General features: G+C 36.3%; 1 protein-coding gene across 1 annotated transcript in view; it reads right to left on the bottom strand.

The window, feature by feature from the left end:
- Positions 1–5,894: 5,894 nt before the first annotated feature.
- Positions 5,895–26,892, bottom strand: part of LOC114318147 (insulin-degrading enzyme-like 1, peroxisomal) — an 83,876-nt gene continuing 62,878 nt past the window's right edge. The window contains exons 19-26 of the mRNA XM_028265007.2: positions 23,283–23,387; positions 14,361–14,562; positions 14,062–14,270; positions 12,180–12,304; positions 11,114–11,165; positions 10,954–11,040; positions 6,958–7,080; positions 5,895–6,572 (exon numbers count right to left, since the gene is read on the bottom strand). Of these exons, the coding sequence (XP_028120808.2) occupies positions 6,321–6,572; positions 6,958–7,080; positions 10,954–11,040; positions 11,114–11,165; positions 12,180–12,304; positions 14,062–14,270; positions 14,361–14,562; positions 23,283–23,387 (1,155 nt within the window). The 3' untranslated portion in view covers positions 5,895–6,320. The remainder of the gene's footprint in view (positions 6,573–6,957; positions 7,081–10,953; positions 11,041–11,113; positions 11,166–12,179; positions 12,305–14,061; positions 14,271–14,360; positions 14,563–23,282; positions 23,388–26,892) is intronic.

Below are 26,892 nucleotides of genomic sequence, written 5' to 3'. Positions count from 1 at the left end.
GAATTGAAATTGTCAGTCCACCTTAATTCTCAATTCATGAATTTCATAATATGAATTTCAATTCTCAATTCTCAATTCTCAATTATATGAATTTCATAATATGACATTAACTATTCTCAATTATATGAATTTCAATTCGCATAATTTTATTCTTAATTAAAAAAAATTACTTTTAAAACCCTAATTTCAAACCCTAATTTCCTTTTAATTCCTCTTAATAAGCACAAAATAAAATTTCCAATTCAACAAATATACGTTGGTTTATTCACAATTCAAAATTCCAAACCCTAATTTCAAAAAATATAAACAGGATTCACAAGCATAATTTCTGATTTCTAATTCACAAGGAAAACTCCAAACCCTAATTCCAAACCCAGATTTCTGATTTCAAAAAATTCCAAACCCTAGTTTCTGATTTCAAAAAATTCCAAATCCTAATTTCTGAAACCACAAGCATAATTTCTGATTTCACAATTCAAAACCCTAACATTTTATGATTTCATAATTTCATAACCACACATTTAAAACCCTAATTCAAAACCCTAACACATTAGAACCCTAACACATTTAATAATTGATATTTAAAATCCTAACATTCACATTTTCACAAACACACATTCACATTTTCACAAACACAATAAATAAATACATAAAATTCAAATGAAACAGAGAGAGATAGATGCCATACCACAGACAGAGAGAGAGCAGAGACAGAGAGTGAGAGCAGAGAGAGAGTTTGAGAGCAGAGGGAGAGCGAGAGCGACAGTGAGAGTCTGAGAGCACAGGGAGAGCGAGAGCGATAGTGCGAGTCTGAGAGCAGAGGGAGATTGTAATAACCCTCACACTGTCCTAACCATACTCATATGCATTCATATGATTCTGTCTTGTTAAGCTTGCATTTCAAGTCTTGTCCTTGTTCGTTTAAATGTTACAGCATGCTTTGTACCTTGCTCGGTGTGGGTTTAGCCGAGGTCACCCTGAGCCTAGGTCAGCTTTGAACCTCTTACATCTAAGACCATCTTGGAATTTACTTTGGTTGACTCCACGTTCACTCTGACATGTTGGCCGAGATGTCACTATCTGGCCGAGGTGTTCATCACCGAGGCCGAGATGTGCATTATCTAGGCCGAGATGTTACCCTTGAACCCAGTGACCTTACTCCTGGATTGGTACGACCTAGACCGAGGTGTGGCACATCTAGGCCAAGGTGTGGCACAGCTAGGCCAAGTGTTGTCCTTTCTAGCCGAGGTCTTTGCCCCTTGCTTGCCGAAGTCTTGTTGTTAGCTGATGTCGTTACTTGTCGGAGTGCTCTTGCCGCCTAGCTTGTTGAGTACACTTTGTCATAGTCTTGTCTTTTCACTCAGTCACCCTTTTGAGAAGAACCAACCAGCCGCTGCCACGTACCCCTGCAGAGGGTTAAGTCAGCCGACAGACCCAGAAAATATACATTTTCGTATTATATCTTTGCCTTGTAGAGAGAGAGAAGCTCTAGGAAGGAGAAGAAGTTTTAGAGTGAGAGAGTGGGCTTCGAGCTTGATTCCTAGAGATCAAAACGTTAGATTCGTGTATTGAGGTTAGATTCTTGATTTACTCTTATTGTTCTTTATGTTTATCTAGCTGCATTGCACGATCGAACCCGTTCTGCACGTCATGCATTGATTTAAAGTTGGTTTTAGAAAGAGAAAATAGTGTTCATGTGTTCTTGAAGAAAAAGTCTTGTTTGATTCGAAAGTTCGCATTAAGATTCATGTTTTTGTGTTTGTTCTCACAAGATCCTTGATTATGGGTACCCAGGTCCATGTTTTTGAATTCATAGCATGAAATTTCAGATTTTGTAATAGCAAATTATGATCCTTGCATTCATCTTGCTCATGTTCACGTTCTTCATATTCTTCAGCAGAGGGAAACCCAGATTTTCCCAACTTCATTTCCTTGAATGTGGCCATCGAGGCCACACCTCGGCAAGGAGGTGTGGGACCTCGGCCTAGACTTGGTAGTTGCCCAGCATGTTTTCCCGAGATAAGAAACTGTGTTTTGTTTTGATTTGACTTAGTTTTGAGGAATGCCGAGATCATCTACATGCATGTGAAACTTGTTTGAAAGTGCATTCAACAAACTTTGTCATGTGTTTGTAGGACTTGGACTTGCCTTGATCCCGACGTTTGAAGAACTAAGTGAGTGGTATTTTTAATAAAGCTATGTTATAATGCTTTGATAAAAGCCTTGTTTTGCTTTGTTTTGAAAAGTATTTGTAAGCATGAATGGTTATTCCTAGTTGGAAAATATGTGCTATCTTGTTTTGATGACATTCTTGGAAAGTCCGTACGTGCTAGGGGACTATAAGCATTTGTAGCACAATCTTGAAAGTCCTTACGTGCTGGAGGACTCTAAGCATTTGCAGCACAATCTTGAAAGTCCTTACGTGCTGGAGGACTCTAAGCATTTGCAGTATAAAGTTTGGAAGTCCGTACGTGCTAGGGGACTCTAAGCATTTGTAGCACAAGTCCTTAGTGCCAGGGGACTATAATGCAACTGCACCATTGAATTGCGATATCTCCCTTGTCTTGCCTTGTTTGCCACTGACGGTTTACCGGTGGGTTTGTTTGCCGAGATGTCATCACTTGTATTATAATGATGCTAATAAGCATCCATTGAAGCTTGACAGATTTGCTAGATGGACTTGGTTCATCCTTTGACTTGCACTAATTATGTTATGTATCGTTTGATAAAGATCTTGAATACTAGTCATGCAAACCCCTTTATTATTCATACCATTCACTGAGTATCCAAGCTCACACTCTCTATATATATGTAGGTGACGAGCAAGAAGGCGGTGACACCTAGATGTGATTCGCGAGCTTGTTTTGGATTTTTGTTATGTCGGCTTGACTTGTATTCACGTCGACAGTCTTGAAAATTATGCTTCTCGGCGTGTAATACTTGTAATTTGCACATGTCGGCTTGAGAAGCCTTTTGATCAAGATGTAATATGTATTTTTGTACTTTGTTTTATTTGTGTTCAAGTTGTAAAGTTATGTAAAGTTGTATGCCATTCCATTTGACTTATGCACAGCTCTTATAGACTAACTAGATTTGTATATATTGCTTCCGCGCTTGTGAGCCCCATATATTTATACTCTGATTGTGTGTGAATTTTGAAAGTTGGCCTTCGGTAATCTCGGATTACTGGCCATCACGGCACCATTCTACTAGGGGCGGAATGGGATCGTGACAGAGATCAAGAGCGAGAGTGAGAGAGTCTGAGAGCAGAGGGAGATCAAGAGCGAGAGAGGGAAATCAAGAGCGAGAGTTGAAAAAATGCAAGTGTAAAAAACGTGATTGCAAATGAGGGGGCTTGGGTGTTTTATATAAGCTGTAAAAGCGTGGTTTCAATCCACGCTTTCATTTATCAACAGTGAAAGCATGATTTCAAATCACGTTTTCTTAACAAAAAAACAATGCACAGTGAAAGCGTGATTGCAAATCACGTTTTCTTCACAAAAAAAAAAATTAGAAAACAAATTTATGTTAAAAGCGTGGTTTGTAACCACGCTTTCTTAATTAAAAACGTGGTTTGTAATAGTGCTTTCACTATTCATTAAATTTTCTACTCCAAACAGTAAAAACGTGATTTGTAATAGTGCTTTAGCCTAGTTTGGAAATTCCGTCCAAACTAAGCTTAGTTTGGGAATTAAGATAGTAAATTGGCTTAATATGGGAAAAGCCTCTTCAATATAGACCATGTTACCTGTTGAAGCTACAGAATTTGGGTCTTTTGCAGGGTGTATATGAAGAGGTTTTTGGTAAGTATGATTTTGAGGAAGAGGTGCAGAGGCATGACAAGGGGCAAAGGAAGGAGTCTCTCATGTCATTGAAAAGTCGAACATTTGATATTTATGGGTGAACTATAAGAAGGGTGAACCATAAGAAAAATAAACCTGAAGCTGCATAAGTTGGCAAAAAGAAAAAGTATTTACACTAGTGTGTGGTTGTGGGCCATAAGAAATTGGATAAGGCGTTGCTTCTCCCGATATTTTGTATGACTGTCAAGTATTTGCAAACAATTGTTCCATTAAAGTAAGCTAATCTCAATAAGTAATCATTAAAGTAAGCTAATCTCAATAACTAATCATGTCATTGTAAAATTCTTGAATGAAATTATCTTTCTGACCATCACTGCGAATAAACATATCAAGTTCATACTGTTTTGTAAAGTTAAACTCAAGGTACATATTTTTCAAATAGTCCCAAACTTATTTGGAAGTAAAATATTTGAAAAAATTCATACCAATAGTAGTTTGAACTGAATTATGAAACCAAGTTAGGATTTGTGCATTTTCCTTACCCTATTTAGCAACCCCTACCTCAATTTCTTTAGTTTCCTCAGATCTAACACTGTGTTTGGAAACCTAAGAGAAAAAAGAAATGAAATGATTACTTAAGTAATAAGAGAAAAAAAAGAAAAGAAACTATTGTGATTTCTCTCATTTTTGTTTGGATAAGGAAGAAATAAAAGAAAAGAAATGATTACGATTTCTCTCATTCTTGTTTGGTTAAATTTCATTAAGAGAAAAGAAAAAAAAAATTATTTTATGTTACATTACCAAAATAACCTTTTGTATTTTCAATCATTTTATTTCTTTTATTTTTATAGGGACAAAATTGATATTATAAAAATAGTAGTTTCTTTTCTCTTCCAATCTCTCCACTTTTAGAAAGATTGAAAATGAGACTTATAAGAGAAATGAATTTCTCTCCATTTCTCTCAATTTCTTTTTATTTCTCTCCACTTAGATTATCGAAACAAGTAAGAAAAATGCATATCTCTCCATTTCTTTTTTTCTTTCCCCAAATCACTCAATCCAAACATAGCGTAACTGTCACACCAATAACATAGCTCCACATGCCTTTACCGTTATAAAGCTTTTCATTACTTTAGACCAACGACTCAGTGGTGATTGCTTGCAATTTATCCTGACATATTGCTAAAATCAAAACAGTACAATAAACAAATAGAGGATTACCAGACCAGATTGAAGTCAGATATATTCACCCAGAAAGATCAAAGTCAGATGGTTGCAAGATTCCAACTTCGCTAAAACACAAACAGAAAGGCAAATGATGTCAACTGGTTACAAGTCACAAGGAGTTCGAAGCAGCCACACAGAAAATCAAACCAATGACTGAGTCGATTTCTGAGGACTGCAAAGAAAACAAAGGCAGCAGCATAGCAAAAGCAGTGGCAAAAACAAAACAGAGCAACGAAACAGAAGCAGCAGTGAAACAGAGCAGAAGAGAGAAACCGAAAGGAGATGGTGAACACTGAAGCACCTGCTTCAGTCGAATGGTTCAAAGAAGAACCCATGAATAGAGGTCTGCCACAAACGAAAATAAAATAAAATAAAATAAAGACCACTGCTTAATGAGGGGAGCACCTCCGAAGGTGTGCAAAAGAACTATGATGGCTTGCAAATGCTAATGATGAAGTGCAGAAACTAGGTCAGCAACCGTTTGTATGGCTCTGATACCACGAAACAAAGGTGAGAGAAAAGAGAAATATATGTATTGAATTAATTAACCAAAGGGGCCGAGTACAAAATATATACTAAACACAATAAAATCTTAATAACCTAATTATAAGAATAAGACTAAGCTACTCTTGCGCTGTGTTTGGTTGGGGAATTTGAAAAGGGAAAGGGAAATGGATAAGTTAGGTGAAATGTGAATAAAATATACCTACATTTCACCTAATTTCACACGCCTTTTCCCTTTCCAAATCCCTTCCCAAATCTCCTAACCAAACACAGCATTAATGAAATTACGGAATATTAATAATATAAAATACATAGAATACACATGCACAAGACAATGGAACATGCACAACACAATACAGGGAGAGGAACTTACGGCTTCACATTTGTTCCAAGGGACCTAATACTGAAAGCATATAAAACCATTATTATCCAAGCATTTATGAAGAATTTATGCCCGACAAAACTGATAACTAATTCTTCTGCCAAGAGGTCTCTCTCTCTCTCTCTCTCTCTCTCTCTCTCTCTCTCAAATCAAAGAGATCTAATAATGATATAATTCTATAATTATTGGCACAACGAAATCGTCAGTAATTTATTCACTTCAATGCAATATATTGGATGGAGCTATAGCTTTCTTGACAGGATTCTGAGTAGATGGAATTTGAAATAGAATTTGCAACCCCCTTCTTCAATGGAATTTTCAACCATCACCCTGTCCAAGATTGAGGACAATGTTTGCACTCTTTGGTTTTCTGCAGCAGGATCTTCAAATTGAAAATTCAACTCTTACAGCCTCATATGACCAAAGCCTCCCTTAAACGAACTGAAAAGAGGCCGTGACCTCCTGAAACTGAAAATATCATCTATTCGGACCATGTTGGGTTTGGTTGGTTCGCTTTGGTCTGTTTTGTAGTCGGAAGAATGCAAGCCTCCATAAACTTGCGTGCTCAATGACTTCTTTCGAGGAGCACCGACTTTTATATATTCATTAAAAAAATCTATCAATTCCTTTTGAGTCAACTGCTTCAGTGCTGCAACCTGTTTCATTGTCAATAGCAAGCACAACAGTGATGGATTATGGATCTGCTAATGCAAGAAATAATACATTTAATATAAAGAAAATGATCAATCCCTTCAGAGTCAAACTGCTTTAGTGCTGCAACAGTGCAACCTGTTTTCATTGCCCCAATAGTGCACACCAACAATGACAGATTATGGATCTGCAAGTCTAAGATGTTCAGTTTTGGATGGGTTTGGGAGCAGTTGCTTAATTAGAACTTCACCTCTAAAAGAGTGCTCCGATATTGGGATGTACCCATCCAAGTGGCAGGTCATCGCTTAAAATGGGAAATAGGTGGATGAAATTCAAATCATAATCATGGAATATTTTGACAAATTGTACAGGTACAATAGATCTTCATACCTCACATTCTCTCCGGTCAAATTTGAGAGTCCCATCCGAAATTTCTCGCCAATAAAAGGAAGATTCTTCCCTTAAATTCTTGTGCTTCTCAAGCTTCATATCAATCAGTGCATTGACATTACTCTGCGCAACCAGTTCAGAAGCTTAGAGTTTTTCAGAAAGGCAGTGCTTTTAAAATCAAGATATCACAGAGACAAATAACAATTCTGATGTTTCATGAAAAAGAACATTAACAATCACAACACATCTTGTAATAAACACCTACATACAGCCTGTACCTCTGTTTTAGTAGGGCTACAATCTGTTTAATAAACAATTATTCACACGTTCAAGGGCTAAGCACCAAGTTTGCATGATACAACACCATATGACAATGGCATAGCACAACAGTAAATGATTTCTAATGTTCCATGACATTCAGATCAAGTAATGTGATTAAGCCTGTGTTTGGATCATGGATTTGGGTAGCAATTTGAAATGGCAAAGGAAAAAGGTAAGGTAAATATGAATAAAATATAAGCTAAATTTTCATTTTCATTTTCATTTCCCTTTCCCTTTCCCTTTCCATCCCTATCCAAATCCATGATCCAAACATAGCATAACAAAAAATCCATGATCCAAACATAGCATAACAAAATATACAAAAATTGTCTAGTCCTAAGAAGCACATACACTTCCAAGCTATGAAGCACGTTTATGGGTATTGGTACGGTAGAGGTAAGTCAATATGGTAACACTCCTTTTGGATGGTGGGGTGCATAAAGAAAAGAAAATAAATAATTGCGATCTCTCATCTAGTATAGGTGAGAAAAGAGTACAAATGATTATTTTTTCTATCATAGCAAAACTTGTGATACAGGGATATCAGTGGAATATCTTTTTTCTTCCTTTGTATTTTAATGGGCAATATTGGTATTATGAAAACTATACAACCAACGACGTTTCTCACCAAATCTCACCACTTTTGGTGAGAAATGAAACCTATAAAATAATAGAGTTCCATTTCTCACCTTTTTCTTATCATTTCTTATTATTTCTCACCAAATCACTTGATCCAAACGGAGTCTAAAATCTAAAAGTGGGATATGTGTATGGCTAGGTACATTCGTAAAAAAATATTTATTTTAAATTTGAAGTAATGCAAATATTAATTAAATGGTTTACTTGGTTATAATCCAACCTAGAATTCACATTTAATGCCAAAAGTAAAGTATAAACCAAAATTAAATGTCATTACATTAAATACCTTACAAATCAAAGCTTAATTTTAAAATCATGTTAAACATTGAAAAAAAATCCAATAAAACTAACTTCATTTTCGTATTGAAGAAGATATTATTCCGGTTGAGGTACGGCTTAGGTGTATACTAGGATACTGAAAAAAATAAGACGAAATAATTGATTACGTGCTCTTGTACTCCATACGTATGTACCATGCAAAACACCAGTACCCTTTACAGGTACAACATGATTGTCAAAGTACTCATGCTTCAAAACTTCTAAGGTGACATATCCATGTCAGACACTGACGCTCATTGGGCACTTCTTGACAAGTGTCAGACAATAGTCCCACCGTGTCTTATTACTCTTCAGACACTTAGGAACATACGTGTCGATTGGTTAAACACACAAGTTTGAACCAAAAAAACTTAAGATTTAATGATAACAGGAAAACAATGTAGATTTATAAGAATTCATGTTATGTTGTATTTTTTATTATCTTTGAATGATTTATTCATATATTTGACATATAATAAACATAGGAATTTGTGTCCTGCATTTTTTTTTAAAAATTGCCATGTTGGTGTGCCTATGTTGTGTCTCGTGTCCGTATCCATACTTCTTAGATTCAGTACGTATGTTTGAGCGGGGTAAAAAAATTCAGCAATGAAACATATAAGAGTGAAATGATGCACTAGCTAATGTAAATTAGTGGAAATCAAACCATGAGTGCAAATTATGCACCAGACCGTGAAAAAAAAAATCCATTAGTAACTTGCAGTTCAAACTTAAAGTAAAGTTGTAATTCCATGAAAGAGCATCATTTCATGACTTAACACATTCCCTTGTGAAAATGACAATTCAAATCAATAAGCTCAAAAGAATGAATGACACACAATGTAGAAGTAAACAAATGCTTTAGTCAAAGATTACCAACACTCAATGTATCCACAATAGAACTTGGATAACCGTAGCATGGTAGAAATGGTCTTACAGATTCCAAATGTAGCAAAAATTGAATTGTTTCTTATAGTATGGACACAGAAAATCCATGTCCTATAAAATATAAAACATGGACGGGGTTAGAAGATAATTGAGTAATAGCCTTGGCGAATGGGCCAACAGTATGTCCACATGGGCAAAGTTTGCAAAACTGTGGTTCCACGTAGAGCTGAACTCCTATCTATACACACAAAAAAGGCAGTGCAACTCAGAACCTTATTTTTTCACACACGCCCACCAATCAAATCAAATATTTACATCGTTTTCAAAAATAATAGGAAAAAAGTAATGGTCATTATATATTTTAAAACTCCTTAAAGAACAAAATGACCATGAGAAATCAGCTGTACAAGTTCACAACAATATTCCATGGCCAAACTTTTTAGATCTTCACCACTTCCTCTTTAGTTTTTTCAAACTTTTTCCTGCAAAGTTTCCTAACAAAAAATGCATGTTTCCACGAATTGTTTTGCATCTACTTCTACAAATTGGATAGCAACAACCAAGGAAGAGCACCAAAAAATCTATTGGAGTCGTTAAAGGACAAGAACCAATGGTGGAATTACAGTCACTCAGCTGGCATGGGAAAAGAATATTACAAATAAATAAATAAAAAATCAAAGTATTGTTTACTATTATCATGCTCCTTTCTAAAAAGGATGACAATGGAATGCAATCTAATATGAAAAATTGAACAGTTCCAAAATTAGCTCTCCCAAAATTTTGGCTTTAAATTAGATTTAATCACATAACAAAATCTTTCTTAATTTAGTAAAATTGCAGACTTCCGGCTTAACTATATACTAATTAGCAATCCTTTTGAATTCTGTGTGTTTGGAAAATATTCTCAACAAAGCATATCTAAGTTTTGGGGCCACCAGTTTGTGCATTATGTCAAAGGTTAGGTGTGTACTCAATTTTTCCCCTCCCAAACACATTAATGTGTACTAATTAGGCCTTTTTTCTTTTTCTTTTTTTAATGTATACATAGCTATATTATGGATGGCATTATAACATTTGATAAAGCTTGATTCAAAACATAGACACAAAACAAGCACTCTTGAGCCTTGTGTATTAATAATGAGTTTCTTCTCTTCTTAGAAGTTTAATATCCAAAAAATAGTACTAGAAATACTTTCAAATTGGAACGACATAAAACTTGAGACATAAACTATTCATTATTATATTCAAATTGTGTTTGATACAATATTTGCATTGTGTTTAAGATTATCATTTGAAGTTTTAAGGTTCATTTAATCAAACATCTTATATATATATATATATATTATTTTCTTGCATACCCACAGATTTATATATATAGATAACAAAAATGTATACATTTTCAACCAGCCACCCAAGGTAAAACTTCTGATTCTATCCGTGGTGAGAACCGTTTGTCCTTCCACGAGTGAAGCAATTACATTATTAAGTTCTAAAAACAAACTTAATTCAAATTGTGTTGATACAATATTTGAATTGTGTTTAAGCGTATCATCTGAAGTTTTAAGGTGCATTTAATCAAAACATCATATATATATATATAATTTTCTGGCATACCCACAGATCTCTATATATAGATAATAGAAATGTATACATTTTACAACCTGCCACCTAAGGTAAAATTTATGGTTCTATCCCTGATGATAACCGTTTGTCCTTCCACGAGTGAAGCAATTGCATTATTAAGTTCTAAAGACAAACTCAATTCAGGTCATGAAGTAAATACCAAGAAGCTAAGAGAAAGTTACTTGGAAGAGTCACGTTGTTACTCACCTTGAATTCATCACCGGACATCTCATAAAGTTTACTTGCAAACATCTCGAGGAACGCCTCTACTCTTAAATCAATTTGTCTAGGATCCTGCCAAACTTATCCAAGAGTGCTTTAGTTGAGGTGATGAAGCAAATGCATTGAATAGAACAATTCTATATACCTTTATAGTGGATTGAATGATAAACTGCAGTCCACGGATACCAGAATCATTCCTACAATAGAAATAAATTTCAAACCTTAAAACAAGAAAAACAAATTCAATTTTGAGTTATGAAGAACAACGTACCCGTGTTTGATACATGCTAGAACCAGACACGTTGAGATACATGTCAGACATGCTACATGACATGTCAAATTATTTATTTATTTTCGCTGGACACATTCAGAGACATGTCAAGGACATACGTGTCCTGTGTCTAGACACGTCATATGACACATTTGGGATTTTATTATATTTTAGAGAGGTGGTTTGGGGGTTGAAGTATAGTATTTGGAAATAACAGGGCAGAACTAAGGGTGATATAGTGCACGAGAGTCCTACAAAACTTGAATCCAAGGAGAGCAAGATTTACGCAGCCTCACCCCTAGTTCTGGAGAGACTTTTTTCCCCATGAAATATGAGGGTTGAAATTGAAAAAGAAAAACAATCCCAAAATGTTCAATCTTAGATGTTTCTAATTTGTGCCTTCAAATTCAATTGAGAGAGGCAGACAGCACATCTTAAAAAAACCAGTTCCCCCTCTTATGATATTCTTGTGTTTCTATTATCTACGTCAGTTTATGTTGGTTTTGTGGAATTTTTGGACAAACTTTGGTAAACGTTGACACCATATTATTACTTTTTTTTTTTTAAAAAAAAAAAGAAAGAGAAGAAAAAAGGTAGGGGATTTATATAATTTATTGATGAATGATTCATTATCAAATTTAAATGCTTTTTACCTTCCTAATTTAACAGTTCATAATTGGTGAAATAATTTTCAATGATGTTTAGAATATATATGTATAGAGTGATTTTTCATATTGAACTAGTGTTAGTTTTTCATTATTTTTGGTTTATGGATAGAATTATATAAATAAAGTATTTTGTTGTATTCCGGGGGTGTCCGTATCCTAATTTTTTGAAGATCATTGTGTTCTACATCCGTGCCCATGCCCTTGTCCGTGTCTGTACTTGTGCTTTTTAGATTTTGAACTATCAAGTCAAGGAACAAAAAATGATAATATACCTCTGCATGAGCACAGTAATGTACCCAAGTTGCTCAACTGATCTAAGCTGGTGAAATGCTGGTTGTTTCGCAATCAAAGCGAAAAGCTGGAGTGTAACATTCATCTTGAAATCATCTTGATGAACCTAAATATTTTAACAAGTTCGATGTATTAGAATTTAGAACCAAGGGACAATTCATCAAGCAAAGCTAAAAGGCATTGGCAAATGTAGGAAGCAGAACAAACAAATTGATTCACTTCTAATAAACTTCTTACTCATCCAAAATAAAAAAAATAAAAAATTAATAATACTAATAATAAACCAAACTAAACCAAACCAAGCCTTAAGTCCCATCAAATAGGGTTGGGCACATGAATCTTTCTTCTCCACGCGGCCCTATCAAAGACCATTTCGTTAGTCAAATTAAGTAGATCCATATCTCTATTTACAACGCTAGCTAACGTTAATCTAGGCCTACCCCGTCCCCTAACATTTCCATCTACTGTTATAGCATTGCATCTCTTCACTACTGCCTCTATTGATCTCCGTTGAATATAACCAAACCATTTCAATCGATTTTCTCTCAACTTATCTTCTATCGGTATTACTCCTACCCATTCCCGAATATATTCATTCTTAATTCTGTCTTGTCTAGTCTTGCCACACATCCACCTTAGCATCCTCATCTCAGCCAAACTCATCTTATCTACATGTTGTTTCTTGGTTGCCCAACACTCTGTCCCATACAACATCGTTGGTCTAATAGTCGTTCTATAGAACTTACCTTTTAGTCTAGTAAGTATTCGTTTATTGCACAGTACCCCAGACGCACTTCTCCGCTTACACCATCCCGCCTTAATCCTATGGGCCACATCCGCATCAATCTCCCCCGATGCTGTGATAATCGACCCTAAATAACGAAAATGTTCACTCCATGTATTCTGTCTTAGTTCTACTTAACCGGAATCCTTTAGATTCAAAAGCTTTTCTACAAATCTCCAACTTTGTATTAACTCCTTCTCTAGTCTCATCCACTAGCACAACATCATTTGCAAAAAGTATACACCATGGCACGCCATCCTGAATATTTCTCGTCAACTCATCCATAACTAAAACAAAAAGATAAGAATTTAAGGTAGATCCTTGGTATAACTCTACAGTGATAGGAAATTCATTTGTCTCTCCAGCAGGCGATCTAATAGTGATCACCACCCCTTCAATGTAACCTTTTGTCACGCTTTTCTTCTCTAACACCCATCATATTACATCCCAAGGCACTCTATCATATGCTTTCTCAAGGTCGATAAACACCACATAAAATAAAATCCATAAAATGTAAATGTTACAAAATTTCAATTTATATGTTTCATGTAAGCCTTATAAATCTACCTATGGACATAAAATTTTAGTGTTATGTTAGGAGTAAAAGACATTAGCACCATTGGTTACCTCAAGGTCCCGGCAATGTGCTTTTTGTATGCTAGGGCCACACATCAGCAATATATTAGCATTCAGCAAGGAGCAGTCACAACATTTGTGACATTAGTGCGCTTGGGGATTATCATTTAACAGGAAAGTCTATTACATCCCAATTCTTGGGTCCTTCAACCCTGCCCCTTCATTTTTCAATCTGTATGCTTGAATTATAATGGGGAAATAACAATTCAGTGGAAATTTTGAAAGTTCATTACAAATCAGTAATGAAGTTTATAAATATTAATAATTAAATTCTTGAACTTTTTCATGAATTTGTAATATTTTTATGAAAACACCACTGTCTCGTAATTTCCCCATCATAATTCCTCTCCCAAATGTCAGAATAAAAAATGGTGCATTCACACACCCTAACTATATCAAACAAATAAAAATCATTTTTCTTCCCCAACTCTGTGAATATGTACCTGAATATAGTGGACAAGGGATGAATTTTCATCGCTAGGATTTAGGCCTTCTGCAGGATAGAAGTAACTTACGCCTCTTTCAAGCTTAATGACTCTATTTGTCAAATGCTGAGAAGGGAACAGAGCTTGGCATATAGGTTGAGGACCGTTAAAGAAAATATCTTCAATGTGATGGATCATTAACTCTGCTTCATTTGGTTCAACATTCCCTGGGAGGATTAATATTGGAGCAGTAATTTATCAGAGACAGATGTCAAACATCTTCAGTTCAGTATAGTGTTTCATTAAAATATAAGAACCTGTAATGTAACACTCTAAGAAGGTCCTTGAAAGCATCAGAGGAACAAATTTGGAAAGATTATCCACTTCAAGATGAGGAAGAACTTCAAGTCCATCAATCCAAGGCCATGTTTGATCCTCTAGTATCAATGAGCAGTAGTACATAGCTTGCTGATACGGTTGTTGAAACTTGAAATTTTGATAGTCTTTTGTTACCATTTCCTACAAGGGGCCAAAAATATGAATAATATAGAAGTATTAAAAAGTTTTGAAGAAAACATCAATTATCAGCATTTTACAAGCAGAACAGCTTAAACAAGTTTGAGTTTCAAAATTTTAACAATTAATCTTAAGTAGGAGTTTCCACATCTTAACAATGAATACAAGAAAACTATGTATTACAAGCATAGAATAAAGATGAGATCTCAAATTTGTCATGTGTTATCCAACTATTAGTTTCAAAGCTAACCAACTTTAGGTTAAAAAATATTCAGTAGATAGTACCGCTTAACATGTAAACAAGACCTTCCAGCATAAGGGGCCTCAATTGTAATATATTCTTCTTAATTAAATTACTAATCTGTTTAAGAAAAGAACAAGGCAAAGAAGATGAATAAAAGATATTGAAAAGAAACTATAGGTTCTAACTTCATAATAATTACTAGGATAATTTACAAATACACCCTCTGAGGTCTATTAAAAATCCAGATTCTCTGCTCACATTGGAGAAATTACATTCCACCCCTTGAAGTTTCCAATCACATAACAAATAGACCCTCTGTTAATCAAGAACTAAGTCAAACTAACAGAGAGTAGGACATAAGAAACAATTTTCCTTTTTCTTTAAAATTACCTCTATTAATCTTTATGAAGGTATACACTTTATTTTCTTTTTCCTATTTGACCTTTCTTATTCCCCTTTTCTCTCAACTAGTAACACCTCTTTGCCCAACCATTGCACCAACATCTCCCACTATCGATTAGCACCACCATCATTATTGTCTACAAACATTTGGTGTGTCGTCGAGGAGTGTAGGAGAATATTGTACTGGTGTAGAGAGAGGGATTTGGTGGTGGGTTGATGAAAATGAGGGTAGTATGATAATTTCATTTTGGTAGTAGAGAGTATTTTGGTAAATTCATTTTTTCCTATAGGTTAATTGCAAGAAAAATTCTGACAAGGGAGTATTTCCAAAACATGAGGGGGGAATCTGCATTCTGTACAAACCTCAGGGGTGTATTTGTAATTTACCCTAGTTAATAACGATAGTGGAACATTTATACAAATAAGGCTAAACTAGTTGGGTTCAACTTTTGTAGGATGTTGTTGAGACCCTTTCACATCACCAAAAGCATAAAAATATAAAACATACATGCACCTTGGAGGATGTACCATACAAAACTACTGAACTGAACAAGACTTTATCCCAGTGGGGTAGGCTACATAGATTCATTTCCTCTAGTTGATTGATTCTATTCAAAATCATATCCTCATGGCAAATAGATTAAATGTAGTCATTTGATCTAATGAGTACCTTGAAAATTTTACAAATTCAATGACTCGAATCTTTTTATTACATGTGTTTACTATTTAGGCAGATTACTGTCACCCACTTCTTACTAAGAAACTGAAAGAGACCACAAAAACGAAGAAATTGTGAAAAGTAAGAACGAGATGTATAAATATAAACAACTTAAAAAGCATTAAGCTCAAGGTAATCACAAGTTCACAACCTTTCTTATCATCATAGCCCATGTACTTGGCTTTCCTCTATTTATTTTACCACCCTCCTTATAGATTAAACCACTCTTAAAGGAATGTGAGTCGGATTACGATATACATAAGCACACCATCTCAAACAGAATTCCCTTATTTTATCTTTAATTGGTGCCGCTTCTAAATTCTTCACAAATGAATTCATTTCTTACAGCACCATTCATCCATCTCATCATTCTCATTTCAGCTACACTTCTTTTTAAACATGTTATTCCCAACTTCCGATACCACATATCATAGCAAGTCTCATAGCAATCCTATAAAATTTTCCGTTCAACTTAATATTTATAGTTTTTATGGAAATCATAGAACCTATACCCTTTAGATTCTAAAGTATCTCTTCATAATTATAGCTTAAAATCTACTCCTCTTGTTTCACTAACAAAAACTCTATCACCTGGCATCTGCAAATAATATACACCAGGGGAAATCTTCTTTAATGACACTAGTAAGATCATTCGCAACTAATGCAAAAGGGTAAGTGCTAATCTACGAAGGAAGGACGGACACAGACACGTGACATGGCAAAATGGAAAAAAGACATGGTTATTGACAAGTGTACAATGAGTAACGAATTGTGTTAGAGTCCAACATATCACACCACCACCTTAAAAGTGCATGGTTTTTGTAAGTGCTGATCTTTGATGTAAACCTATTGTTATTGAAAATTTGCTTTTGTCCCCGTACTGTTCTTACCCTAGTCAAGGCTCTACTAAACATACCTCTAATTACATCAATATATCTTGTACTCATTCTTTTTCAAAAATTCTCCAAATTATTTCTCTAGAAACCCCATCGTGTACTTTTTTTGAGTCAACAAACACCATATGTATGTGACTTTCTTTTCCCTATATTTTTTCATTAGTGGCTTAAGAAGAAAGATAACTTCCATAACAGATCTCCAACGCACAAAACCAAAATGATTTTCTACAACAGTTGTTTCATGTCTTAATTTGTGATAAATTAGTCTCTCATAAAGTCTCATTGTATAACTCATGAGTATCATACTACGATACAACAGTTAGTCCAACTTTGAATGTCATTTGTTCTTATAAAATCAATTAACAAAACTGTGCTTCTTCAGCAAACAATTCTGAACTTCAATATGAATACCATCTGACAACTCCTTTGACGCCCATTTGATATTGTGAAAAAATTTATAATGTCAGCCAGAGTTATCAAATTGTCCTAAACTCAAGTTTTTGTAGAGGTTTTCATTAAAAAGCTTTTCAAAATAACTCCACCACTCCTTAATCCCATATTCCATACGTAGCACTCTCTCATCTTAACCCTTAATACGATTAACTTGGTTTAGGGTTCCACCTTTTCTTTCCCGTATCTTGAAAAAATTATGTCTCTTCTCCATTCTTAGAATTTAACTTAAGATAAAGATCATCAAGCCTCCCTAACTATTTTCTTGGCTTCGATTTTGACTACTTTATATCTTTTAAATTTTTTGTTATTCCTAAATGCATTGAAAGCTTTGTGACAATCTCTTTTTGTTTTGATTACCTTTTAACCTTCTTCATTCCTCCACCAAGAACTTTTTCTATTTTCTAAATACAGACGCCATTTCACACCACATAGAATTAGTTTACTCATTCGAAGTCCATTTTCCTTAATCATTCTGTTCTTAAAGTGAGATAAAGTGCATGCTGTTAAAATCCACCTACTCTCCACCTACTTCACCCACTTAAACCTACTCCACCTACTCTCCACCTACTTCACCCACTTAAACCTACTCCACTAAACCTAACCCACTACACCACTACCACCTCACCTACTCCACTAAACCTAACCCACTACACCACTACCACCTCCACTTTACCTACTCCATCTACCACCTACTACCACCTACTCTTCTATATATAGGAATCATTGTAACATTCAATATATCAATCAATAATACAATCAATATCTATACAATTCTCTATTTCTCTTTATACATTAAATTTTCTACATGGTATCAGAGCAGGTTTAGAACCTAGTATTTTCGCTTCCCCGGCGGGCGGCAACCTCACCTTAGCCGCCCGCCGGACCTCAACCTATTCCGCTGTCATCTCTATCAATACATATAGCTTCCAGTTCGCCGCCACCAGAGGCGACTTCTCTACATACAAAGATCAACCATTCTCATCTCTCTCTGAGATGAAGAGGCCAACCTCTCTCTCTCTCGGCAACTCTCTCTTCGGTTTCTCTCTACACCACCTTCTCAACCTTTTAGTTCTACTACTGTGACCCTCTCTATGATGGTTTTGGTGTCTCTGCAATGTGGGCTGTTCTTACTATTGTTGTTGTCTTTGACTTCTCTGTGGGTGCAACACTTGGAAGGGGTGTAAATAGGGGTTTTGCAACACTGCTTGCTGGTACTCTTGGCGTTGGAGCTCATCGAATTGCTAGTTTTTCTGGAGAAATATGTGAGCCCATACTACTTGGGCTTTTCATCTTCATACTAGCTGCAGTAGTGACATTCATAAGATTTTTTCCAAGAATGAAAGCAAGATACGATTATGGGCTGCTGATATTTATATTAACATTCTGTTTAATATCAGTATCTGGTTATAGAGATGATGAGGTGTTAGAGATGGCCCACAGGAGGCTATCCACCATACTCATCGGTGGTGCCAGCGCTGTGATTGTGTGTGTATGCATTTGTCCATATGTGGTGCTGGTGTTGTCAAGGGCTTCCAGCCATCTATCTATCAGGCAAATAATGGTGGGGCCAATTTTGTGGCACATGGTTAGAACCTTTTCAGAGGACTACAATGATTTGAATGTTGAGCCTTCGTTTGGAGAGACCAATCTCGACTTTGAAGGCAGAGAGAGGAGCACTAAGGAAAGCACACTCATTCTTCTTTTATTTATTTAATCACACTCACCAAGTTTGTTTCACTCTCATTATCACATCCATACACACCGGTATCATGTTGTCTTCAACTTTCTTTTATTTATCATTTTAAAATACACCCTTATCATGTTGTTCCCCACCTTCTTTACTTTATATATATATATATATATATATATATATATATATCTTTTTATTATATTCTATTACTCAAACTCTCCTCCATTTGATTTTAAAATCACTTATTTTTTATTTATTTTTTCCAAATCACTTTTCCTCCTTTTTACATACCCCCACTTTATTTTTTAAACAATCACACTGATATTTTTCATATAATCCATCTATACATATTTTTTTATCTATTTTCTTTCTCCCTTGTTTTCTTTCATTTTATTTTTATTTTTTCAACACAACACTCCCAAAAAAAAAAAAAAAAAAAAAAAAAAACATTTTACAAACTTGTCATTTCTTCATGCCGGGGATCAACCCCGATCAGCATTTTACACCAAAAAAAAAAAAAAAAAAAAAAAAAAAAAAAAAAAACACACACACAAAACAACCACATCCACAGGCGGGATTTTGCTTCTCTACTCTGCTGCGGGTCGCTTTTTCTTGCCTCCGTCCTGGGCGGCCCTTGCCGGTGCTGCCTCTGTGTTTCCCGCACCCACTCCACTGGGCACGATCACTACTCCCTGCTCCTCCACTGCAGCATATGGCGGACCTCCAAATCGGAACATAACGGTGGCCTTCCGCTTCAGTTCCTTATTTTCCGCCTTTAGCACACTTATCTCTGCTCGCGCATCCTTATACATGCGTTGGAGCAGAGCCAGTTGGGCGTTTAACTGCTGCACCTCATTTGTCCTACTCTGCAGCCGGTGCGACAAGTTTGTGACCGCAGTCATGGTTTCCACACATGACTTCAAAGTATACTGATTCGCCTCAATATCTGATTGCGCTGCCATTCTTTGCTCCACAGACCGCATAGGAAAGGTCAACGGAGCAAACTCAGGGGCGTTTGATTGAGGTTCAAGGGCAACCGCACCGGTTATCTCTCTTGTGGACTCGTTGAGGTCGGGAAAGAGAGTAAGCAGACCACGGGAAGAAGAGGCCATGTTCTGGGTAGCTGGACGGGAAGAAGAGGCCATGTTTTTGGGTTGCTAAGTGTTTCAGAGAAGCAGCGATTACCGATTGGTACTGTCAGACAGGGTTGGTTACAGAGTGTTCAAGATTTGCAGCTCTTCGAGACAAGCTCTCTGAGAATGCAGAGGTTTCAACTGGTTTGTTATGCTTCCAAGCCTCAGCCTCCGCTTCGGTTTATAAAGACCCTGACGAAGAGGCCGACACGCGTTCTGTCGGTCACGTGCATCGCCGCGTGTCTGGCGCGCCTTTTGATGGCTCGCCGCTCGATGATTTCTGTCGGGCACATCTTTTGATAAAGTGGGCGCGCCTTTTGAGGGCTCGATATATATATCTACATGTATATCTTTTGGGCAGCCTATATACACACTCATACAGTGTTTTCTACATCGGTCCGACATGACCCCGTAAACAGTCTTCTACAGCGGTCCGACATGACCCCATAAACTGTCTTCTACATGGGTCCGACAAGACTCTGTAAACTGTCCCGACATTGATTCCGGTTAACTCCTTCATGGGTCCGACAAGACTCTGTAAACTGTCCCGACATTGATTCCGGTTAGCTCCTTCAAGGGTCCGACAAGACTCAGTAAACTGTCCCGACATTGATTCCGGTTCGCTCCTTCAAAGGGTCCGACAAGACTCTGTAAACTGTCCCGACATTGATTCCGGTTAGTTTCTACAAGGGTCCGACAAGACTCTGTAAACTGTCCCGACATTGATTCCGGTTAGTTTCTACAAGGGTCCAGCAAGACTCCGTAAACTGTCACAACAACTGTCACAACAGTGTCTGTTACAACGGTCCTACATGACCCCGTAAACTGTCTTCTACATCGGTCTGACACGACCACACAGTGTCTGCTACAACGGTCCGACATGACCCCATAAACTGTCTTCTACATCGGTCTGACACTGCCATCCAGTGTCCTCTACACCGTTATGACACCACCATACAGTGTCCTCTACATGGTTATGACACCCCCATACAGTGTCCTCTACAACGTTATGACACCACCATCCAGTGTCTTCACCAATGGTCTGACACGACCATACAGTGTCTCTTATCCTCTTTTATTTTTATGTATTTTCTTGTTTTGTTACTCGCTCCAAACTCAAGTTGGTTAGTTCCTATCCCCCTTGAGTTTGCGGGGGGCTGTTAAAATCCACCTACTCTCCACCTACTTCACCCACTTAAACCTACTCCACCTACTCTCCACCTACTTCACCCACTTAAACCTACTCCACTAAACCTAACCCACTACACCACTACCACCTCACCTACTCCACTAAACCTAACCCACTACACCACTACCACCTCCACTTTACCTACTCCATCTACCACCTACTACCACCTACTCTTCTATATATAGGAATCATTGTAACATTCAATATATCAATCAATAATACAATCAATATCTATACAATTCTCTATTTCTCTTTATACATTAAATTTTCTACACATGCTTACTTCCCCATCTCTTCCTCTCCCATCTCCTAATACATACATCACTCAATACCATTAACTTATGTTGTGTAGTGAGGTCTCTCCTACTACTTTACAATCCTTGTATCTTCTTTATCAACTCTCCCGATAAAAGATAAATTTTTAAGTATTCATCCCTCTTCTTAAAACATGTGTTTGTTATGACAAAGTCCATTCGGCACTAATCATTTCTCCAAATCCAAAAACTCCATCTACTCTCATATCCCCCACTACCTCTCCCTACATGGCCAATAAGATCAACACCTCAAAAAAACACTCTGCTTGGTATCCCTTCTACAAACCCTCCCAAAGTTGTCGTTTAATAGATTAATCTAATCCTATTTGGGGTGCATAAAAACTATCATATTTAGTGTCTCTTCTCCTAACACTAATTTTACTAATTTTAATCTAATTTTACCTCTCTTGTTTCCTTTTTTCTTTTTATTACGGTCCAAAAAAAGAAATGAGCACGAGAGGTAGAAGATTATAGCTACAAGTAGTGTAGAAAACTAATTTCCATGTGCTGGGCATTCCACCTAATTGATATGACCACAACTATACTTGGGCATCAATAATAGCAACACAAATTAGCAATCGCAAAAACAAAGACAAGGAAAGATATGGTTTTAAATCTGTAAAAGTTATCTGAACTGTAATCAACTTTAACTACTTCGGTGAACTTGTACAATAGATTTCCTCTATTCACCAATGTTTACAACATAGAAATGCAAATCACATAAGGAAGTCTCCAAAATGTTCCAAACATTCTAGGATAGAGCTGTCTGTTGAACTTTCAACATGTCTTAACGCACAACACTTCCTTGACGAGAATACGAAGTGGCTAAGTTTAATTTGGATGTTGAGAGAAGTAACAGGAAATCATACTTCAACTTCAAGTCAAATCTATGCTATACTTCAATCTTACATTTAGATTTTCATTCCAGAAGGAAAATAAAATGGTCATGTTGTAGTGATCCATGTGAAGAACACAATAATAATGAAAGCAAAAACAAAAACAAAGCCATCCAACAATATAGTGGTAAAAGTGCTAGTCAAACTAGATCCAGCAGAAGACCAACAGACCCAGTAAACATGCAATCTATGTGAGTCTAATTATGAAGGCCTGTTGTAAGAAAATTGAGCATATGACAGTAAAAAAATTGTCTGCAGACTTGATATGTAGTTTATTCCTGCAAAATTGCATATAAATATGAAAAGAGGAGGAAACAGTAGGGATCATTAAAACTCTAAAGTTTCATAGACTCCCTATAATGTAATGCATTTTTGTCCAACATGGGCCCTTTCTTTAATAGCTTCAGCTTTCGGGGCAACTAAATACCAAACATGGTATTAGAGCTTTCGGTTATGAAGGATCACAAGCTCAAGTCCCCCATGCGTATTTGTTTCCCCCTTCTGCAGAAAGGACCACATGTAAGGGAGGGCATGAGATCTTGCTACACATTGCCCATTCTAGAATAGCTTAAGCTTCTAGCTCAATTGGTTACCTAAACCAACATAACCAAGCCTATGTAACAAAACAACACAGTAACTCACTGCAAAAGTTAGCAACCAAATGTTATGTACTACAAGTCCACTTCCTTTTTTTGACCAAAAGTAAAAAACACTAAACATAAGAGATAAACTTGATGAAAATAGAGTTTAGTTGTATCCAATTGCAGACAAGGAACATAGATCCTTACCTTGATCACAGCGAACCTTTCAGGCTTTACTTCAAACTTTGCAATCTTCTCAACAACTGTTTCCAGTAAGATCCTTAGTTTGTGATTATAACCAACCACAGTCACCTAAAATCAAGAGAAAAATAAAGTTCATAAATACAAGGGTATTAGGTATTTAGCATTCTTAAACTACCTTGGGCAACAGCACAGGAATCAATCTATACGAAATACCCTTTAAGATAACAGGGCAGAGCATTTACATGAATAAATTAACAAAGAGCTTAATCTGTAACTTGTCTATGCAGAATTGAACTCTCTAGTCCAATTATCTAAGTTAAAGGGCAGACACTAAGTTAGGCATGCAGCAAGATTGGAATGATAGAATAGAAATCTCTGTAATGTTTTTGATAAGCAAGATAATCCACAACACTATAGAGACGCAGGAGATGAAGGAGCCGCCATCTATATCAGCCAACAAATGATAGGCTAGTGGGATGGGCTTGTTCACCTAATCAGTGAACCCCGGACCTACCTAACACAAACATAGAAGTCCCTGAAATACGGCATTGGTTGATCTGAAAGCTCAGGCAGGAGTAGGACATTCCATACAAATCTTTCTGATCGGCAGGCTGGTGGTCTTCTCAAATCACATTTTAAAATCGACATGCTGGGTCAATTCAAAGGTTCATTACAGTTAGCACCTTCTACTTGAGGGCTGCATGGTTGGCATGTGGTGGCACCTTGCGCCCATGTCCAACCAAGACCATGGCATGATGGTGGCATGCCAAGACAGCAAGGTGGGTGCATGATAGTGTTGTGTGGCAGTGGGGCACTGAATCCTTGGACAAGTGTGGACTACAAAACAGATGCAAGGCAAGAAGCAAGACTTAGCCTGAATGCAGGCATGTGACATACTTGGGGGTTCAACACAATCAGTGGGACTTGGTCTGGTGGCTAAGGCATCCAAATTTGTGGTTAGCTGGACTGATTAGACAACAAGGCAGTTAGTGGCAGCTGGCTGACAGAGGCAGTTATGAGTTGGGACAAAGACAAGGCAAGGCAGAAATATAGGGAGGCAGTTCATGGCAGTTGGGCAGTTATGCAGACAAGGATTGTGCTGGCAACATTTGAAATCCTTTGGCAATTGGGGATGTCAACTGCCATGCCATGCGGCATGTTCTCATTTGTAATTTCTGTTGCCTTTGTGACTGATTGTAGCCTTTAATTAGGCAAGGCCATGGAACTTGAAAATCAGTCAAGTATTGGAGAGTCTTCCACTGGCATTTCTTCGTAATTTTTGGTGCAATAATAAAGGTTAGGAATTTCCTTTAATTGTGTGTGCCTTCTCTCTTGTTCAAATTCATTGTGTGCGCGACTGTGTGGGAAAAATTGGCTGAGAGCAAGGGTTGGATCTTGGTGTCATCACACGCTAAAACTGAACTCTGAAAAATAGTGTTGTGACACTTACTCTGGTTACAAAGCAGAAGAAGAGGGAGCATGGGCACAACCCCACTAGTAACCCATATTTCCAACCCGAAAGGAATTTAATATGAAAAAAGAATCTGTGTGCACTATCTATGAAGTGGAGTGACTATCCTTAATTTACTCTTCCTTATCTCCCCTAACAGATGTGTCACACCCCGATTTTCAAAGATCAATTGGACAAAACTAATTAATCTAAGCACGAGATTTTTAAGTAAAAACTCTCTTTATTACTTTGTTCATTCTCAAATCACTTTCCTTAACCAATTCTCACTCAATTATGAAAATTAGGGTTGTCTTGTAAAACGTGCCCAATGGCCTTTTGTTGTATGAAGTTGGAAAACATGTCCATTTTTCCTTTATAGAGCCTAACTTAACCTTAGGTGACAAAACAAAGTGTTTTTGATAAAATTTGACTTGCATTGGGAAGTGTGCCATTTGATAGTTTTTGAAATAATTCACCTCTTAAACTCTAGTGTTCTCTCACATACTAAAGACATCCTCACTTGGAGCGCAAATCCATAAAATGAACTACATGTAATAATGGAAATAAATGTTTAAGTTACAAACCTAAAATTAATTAATATAATAATTCGACAAAAAATTGCCAAGGCACGTAGACCCAATTAACCAAGGTCTAAACTTAACAAAACAAACTACGTCTCGATGCTCATGCCGGCGAGTGTCCATCGGTACCCACATAATGCAAGAGTGAGTATTGACACTCCCCCAACAGTATTCTCATTTCTTCAGTAAACATATTAGTGTTATGACAGGTAAAATTATGCAATGAAACGTCCAATTTCGGGATTAACTTACTTAATCTTATTAACTCACTAGAATAATTGAATAAAAGAAATAATCTAAAATCAATAATTGCCAATAGGGCAATAAACTAGGCCTCACCAACATATACCATGTCCAAGCCATAAATAATTACATACTATGTCCTGCCCTGATCATGCCCCAGGCTCCCTCCGAGTTGCGTGTCGAAAAGAAACTCTATCCACAACCATCGAAGGCTACTACTCTAAATTGCTAGTGTCTGGGAATCTAACCCGTAGATAGTCAGATCCACTATCTTCCCCAAGCGTACTGGACCACAATACTGGCTACAACCCAATAACCCAAGCCAAGCCCATCAAATCAATAATACCAGGACGCGCCCAAAAAACAACTAAGTATAGTAAATACCAACCCTAGTTATTTAATACTTAGTTGGATTCCCACTTTTCCATGAGTAATTTTTCAACACTGAGAATTTTTTTTTTTTTTTTTTTTTTCATCATCAATGCTCTTTCTAGCCAATTTCCCCCTAGGGCTATAATAGTAATATACACTTAGTGTGAAATGACCAATATGCCCCTAAGGCACAATTTTACCAAATTACCCTAAGATGTTAATTACCAAATTACCCTAAGAGATTACCAATGTCCCCTTCATTAACCTCAAGTTAATTTCCTATGTTGCAATTTCAGTCAAATAATCCCAAATATTCCCAAATGACAGTTTGACCCCTAAAGAGCCAAAATCACCTTTTTGCCCTTATTAAGTCCCAAATTCATTAAATAATTCAAATAAGTCATAAAAAAAAATAATAAAAAAAAAAAAAACTAGTCCTAGAAACATATAAGTTTAAGAAATTATTAAGCAAAACTAGTTTAAAAATTATAATACAAATAGTAAATCAACACTAAATCAAATCATCTTTTAGACTAACTCATTTTATCCAATGGTTAATCTAATTACGTTATTTTCCCCAATTTCTCATCACTTCAAATAATTCTAAAAAATTTAAATTTGTCCAAATTATATGTTCTTTATACCATTAGTCACCAAACATACCATAGAACACACTTTGTGAGATTTGAACAAAAAGCCCTAAATGAATGAAATAATACTTTTCATAAATTCAAGATAGATATAACAATATTACATTCAAAGTTCATGAAATCACATAATAAGAACACCTTTAGAGATTTCCAGGCAATAATCCAACTCTTAACTCAAAACTGTCTCAAGAAGGCATGGATCAACCAAATAACTCATGGTTTGGAAGAAATACACTAATCCTTCTTCCATAGATAAAATCATGCCACAAATTTTGAAACAAAACCCTAGCATGCTTTCTAAGCAAGAGATGAGAAAA

Source organism: Camellia sinensis, chromosome 12 (genome assembly GCF_055761805.1).
Source record: "Camellia sinensis isolate YWXY chromosome 12, ASM5576180v1, whole genome shotgun sequence".
Taxonomy (NCBI): Eukaryota; Viridiplantae; Streptophyta; class Magnoliopsida; order Ericales; family Theaceae; genus Camellia; species Camellia sinensis.
The sequence above is the reverse complement of the archived record's forward strand: the minus strand, read 5'-3'. Positions and strand labels throughout refer to the sequence as shown.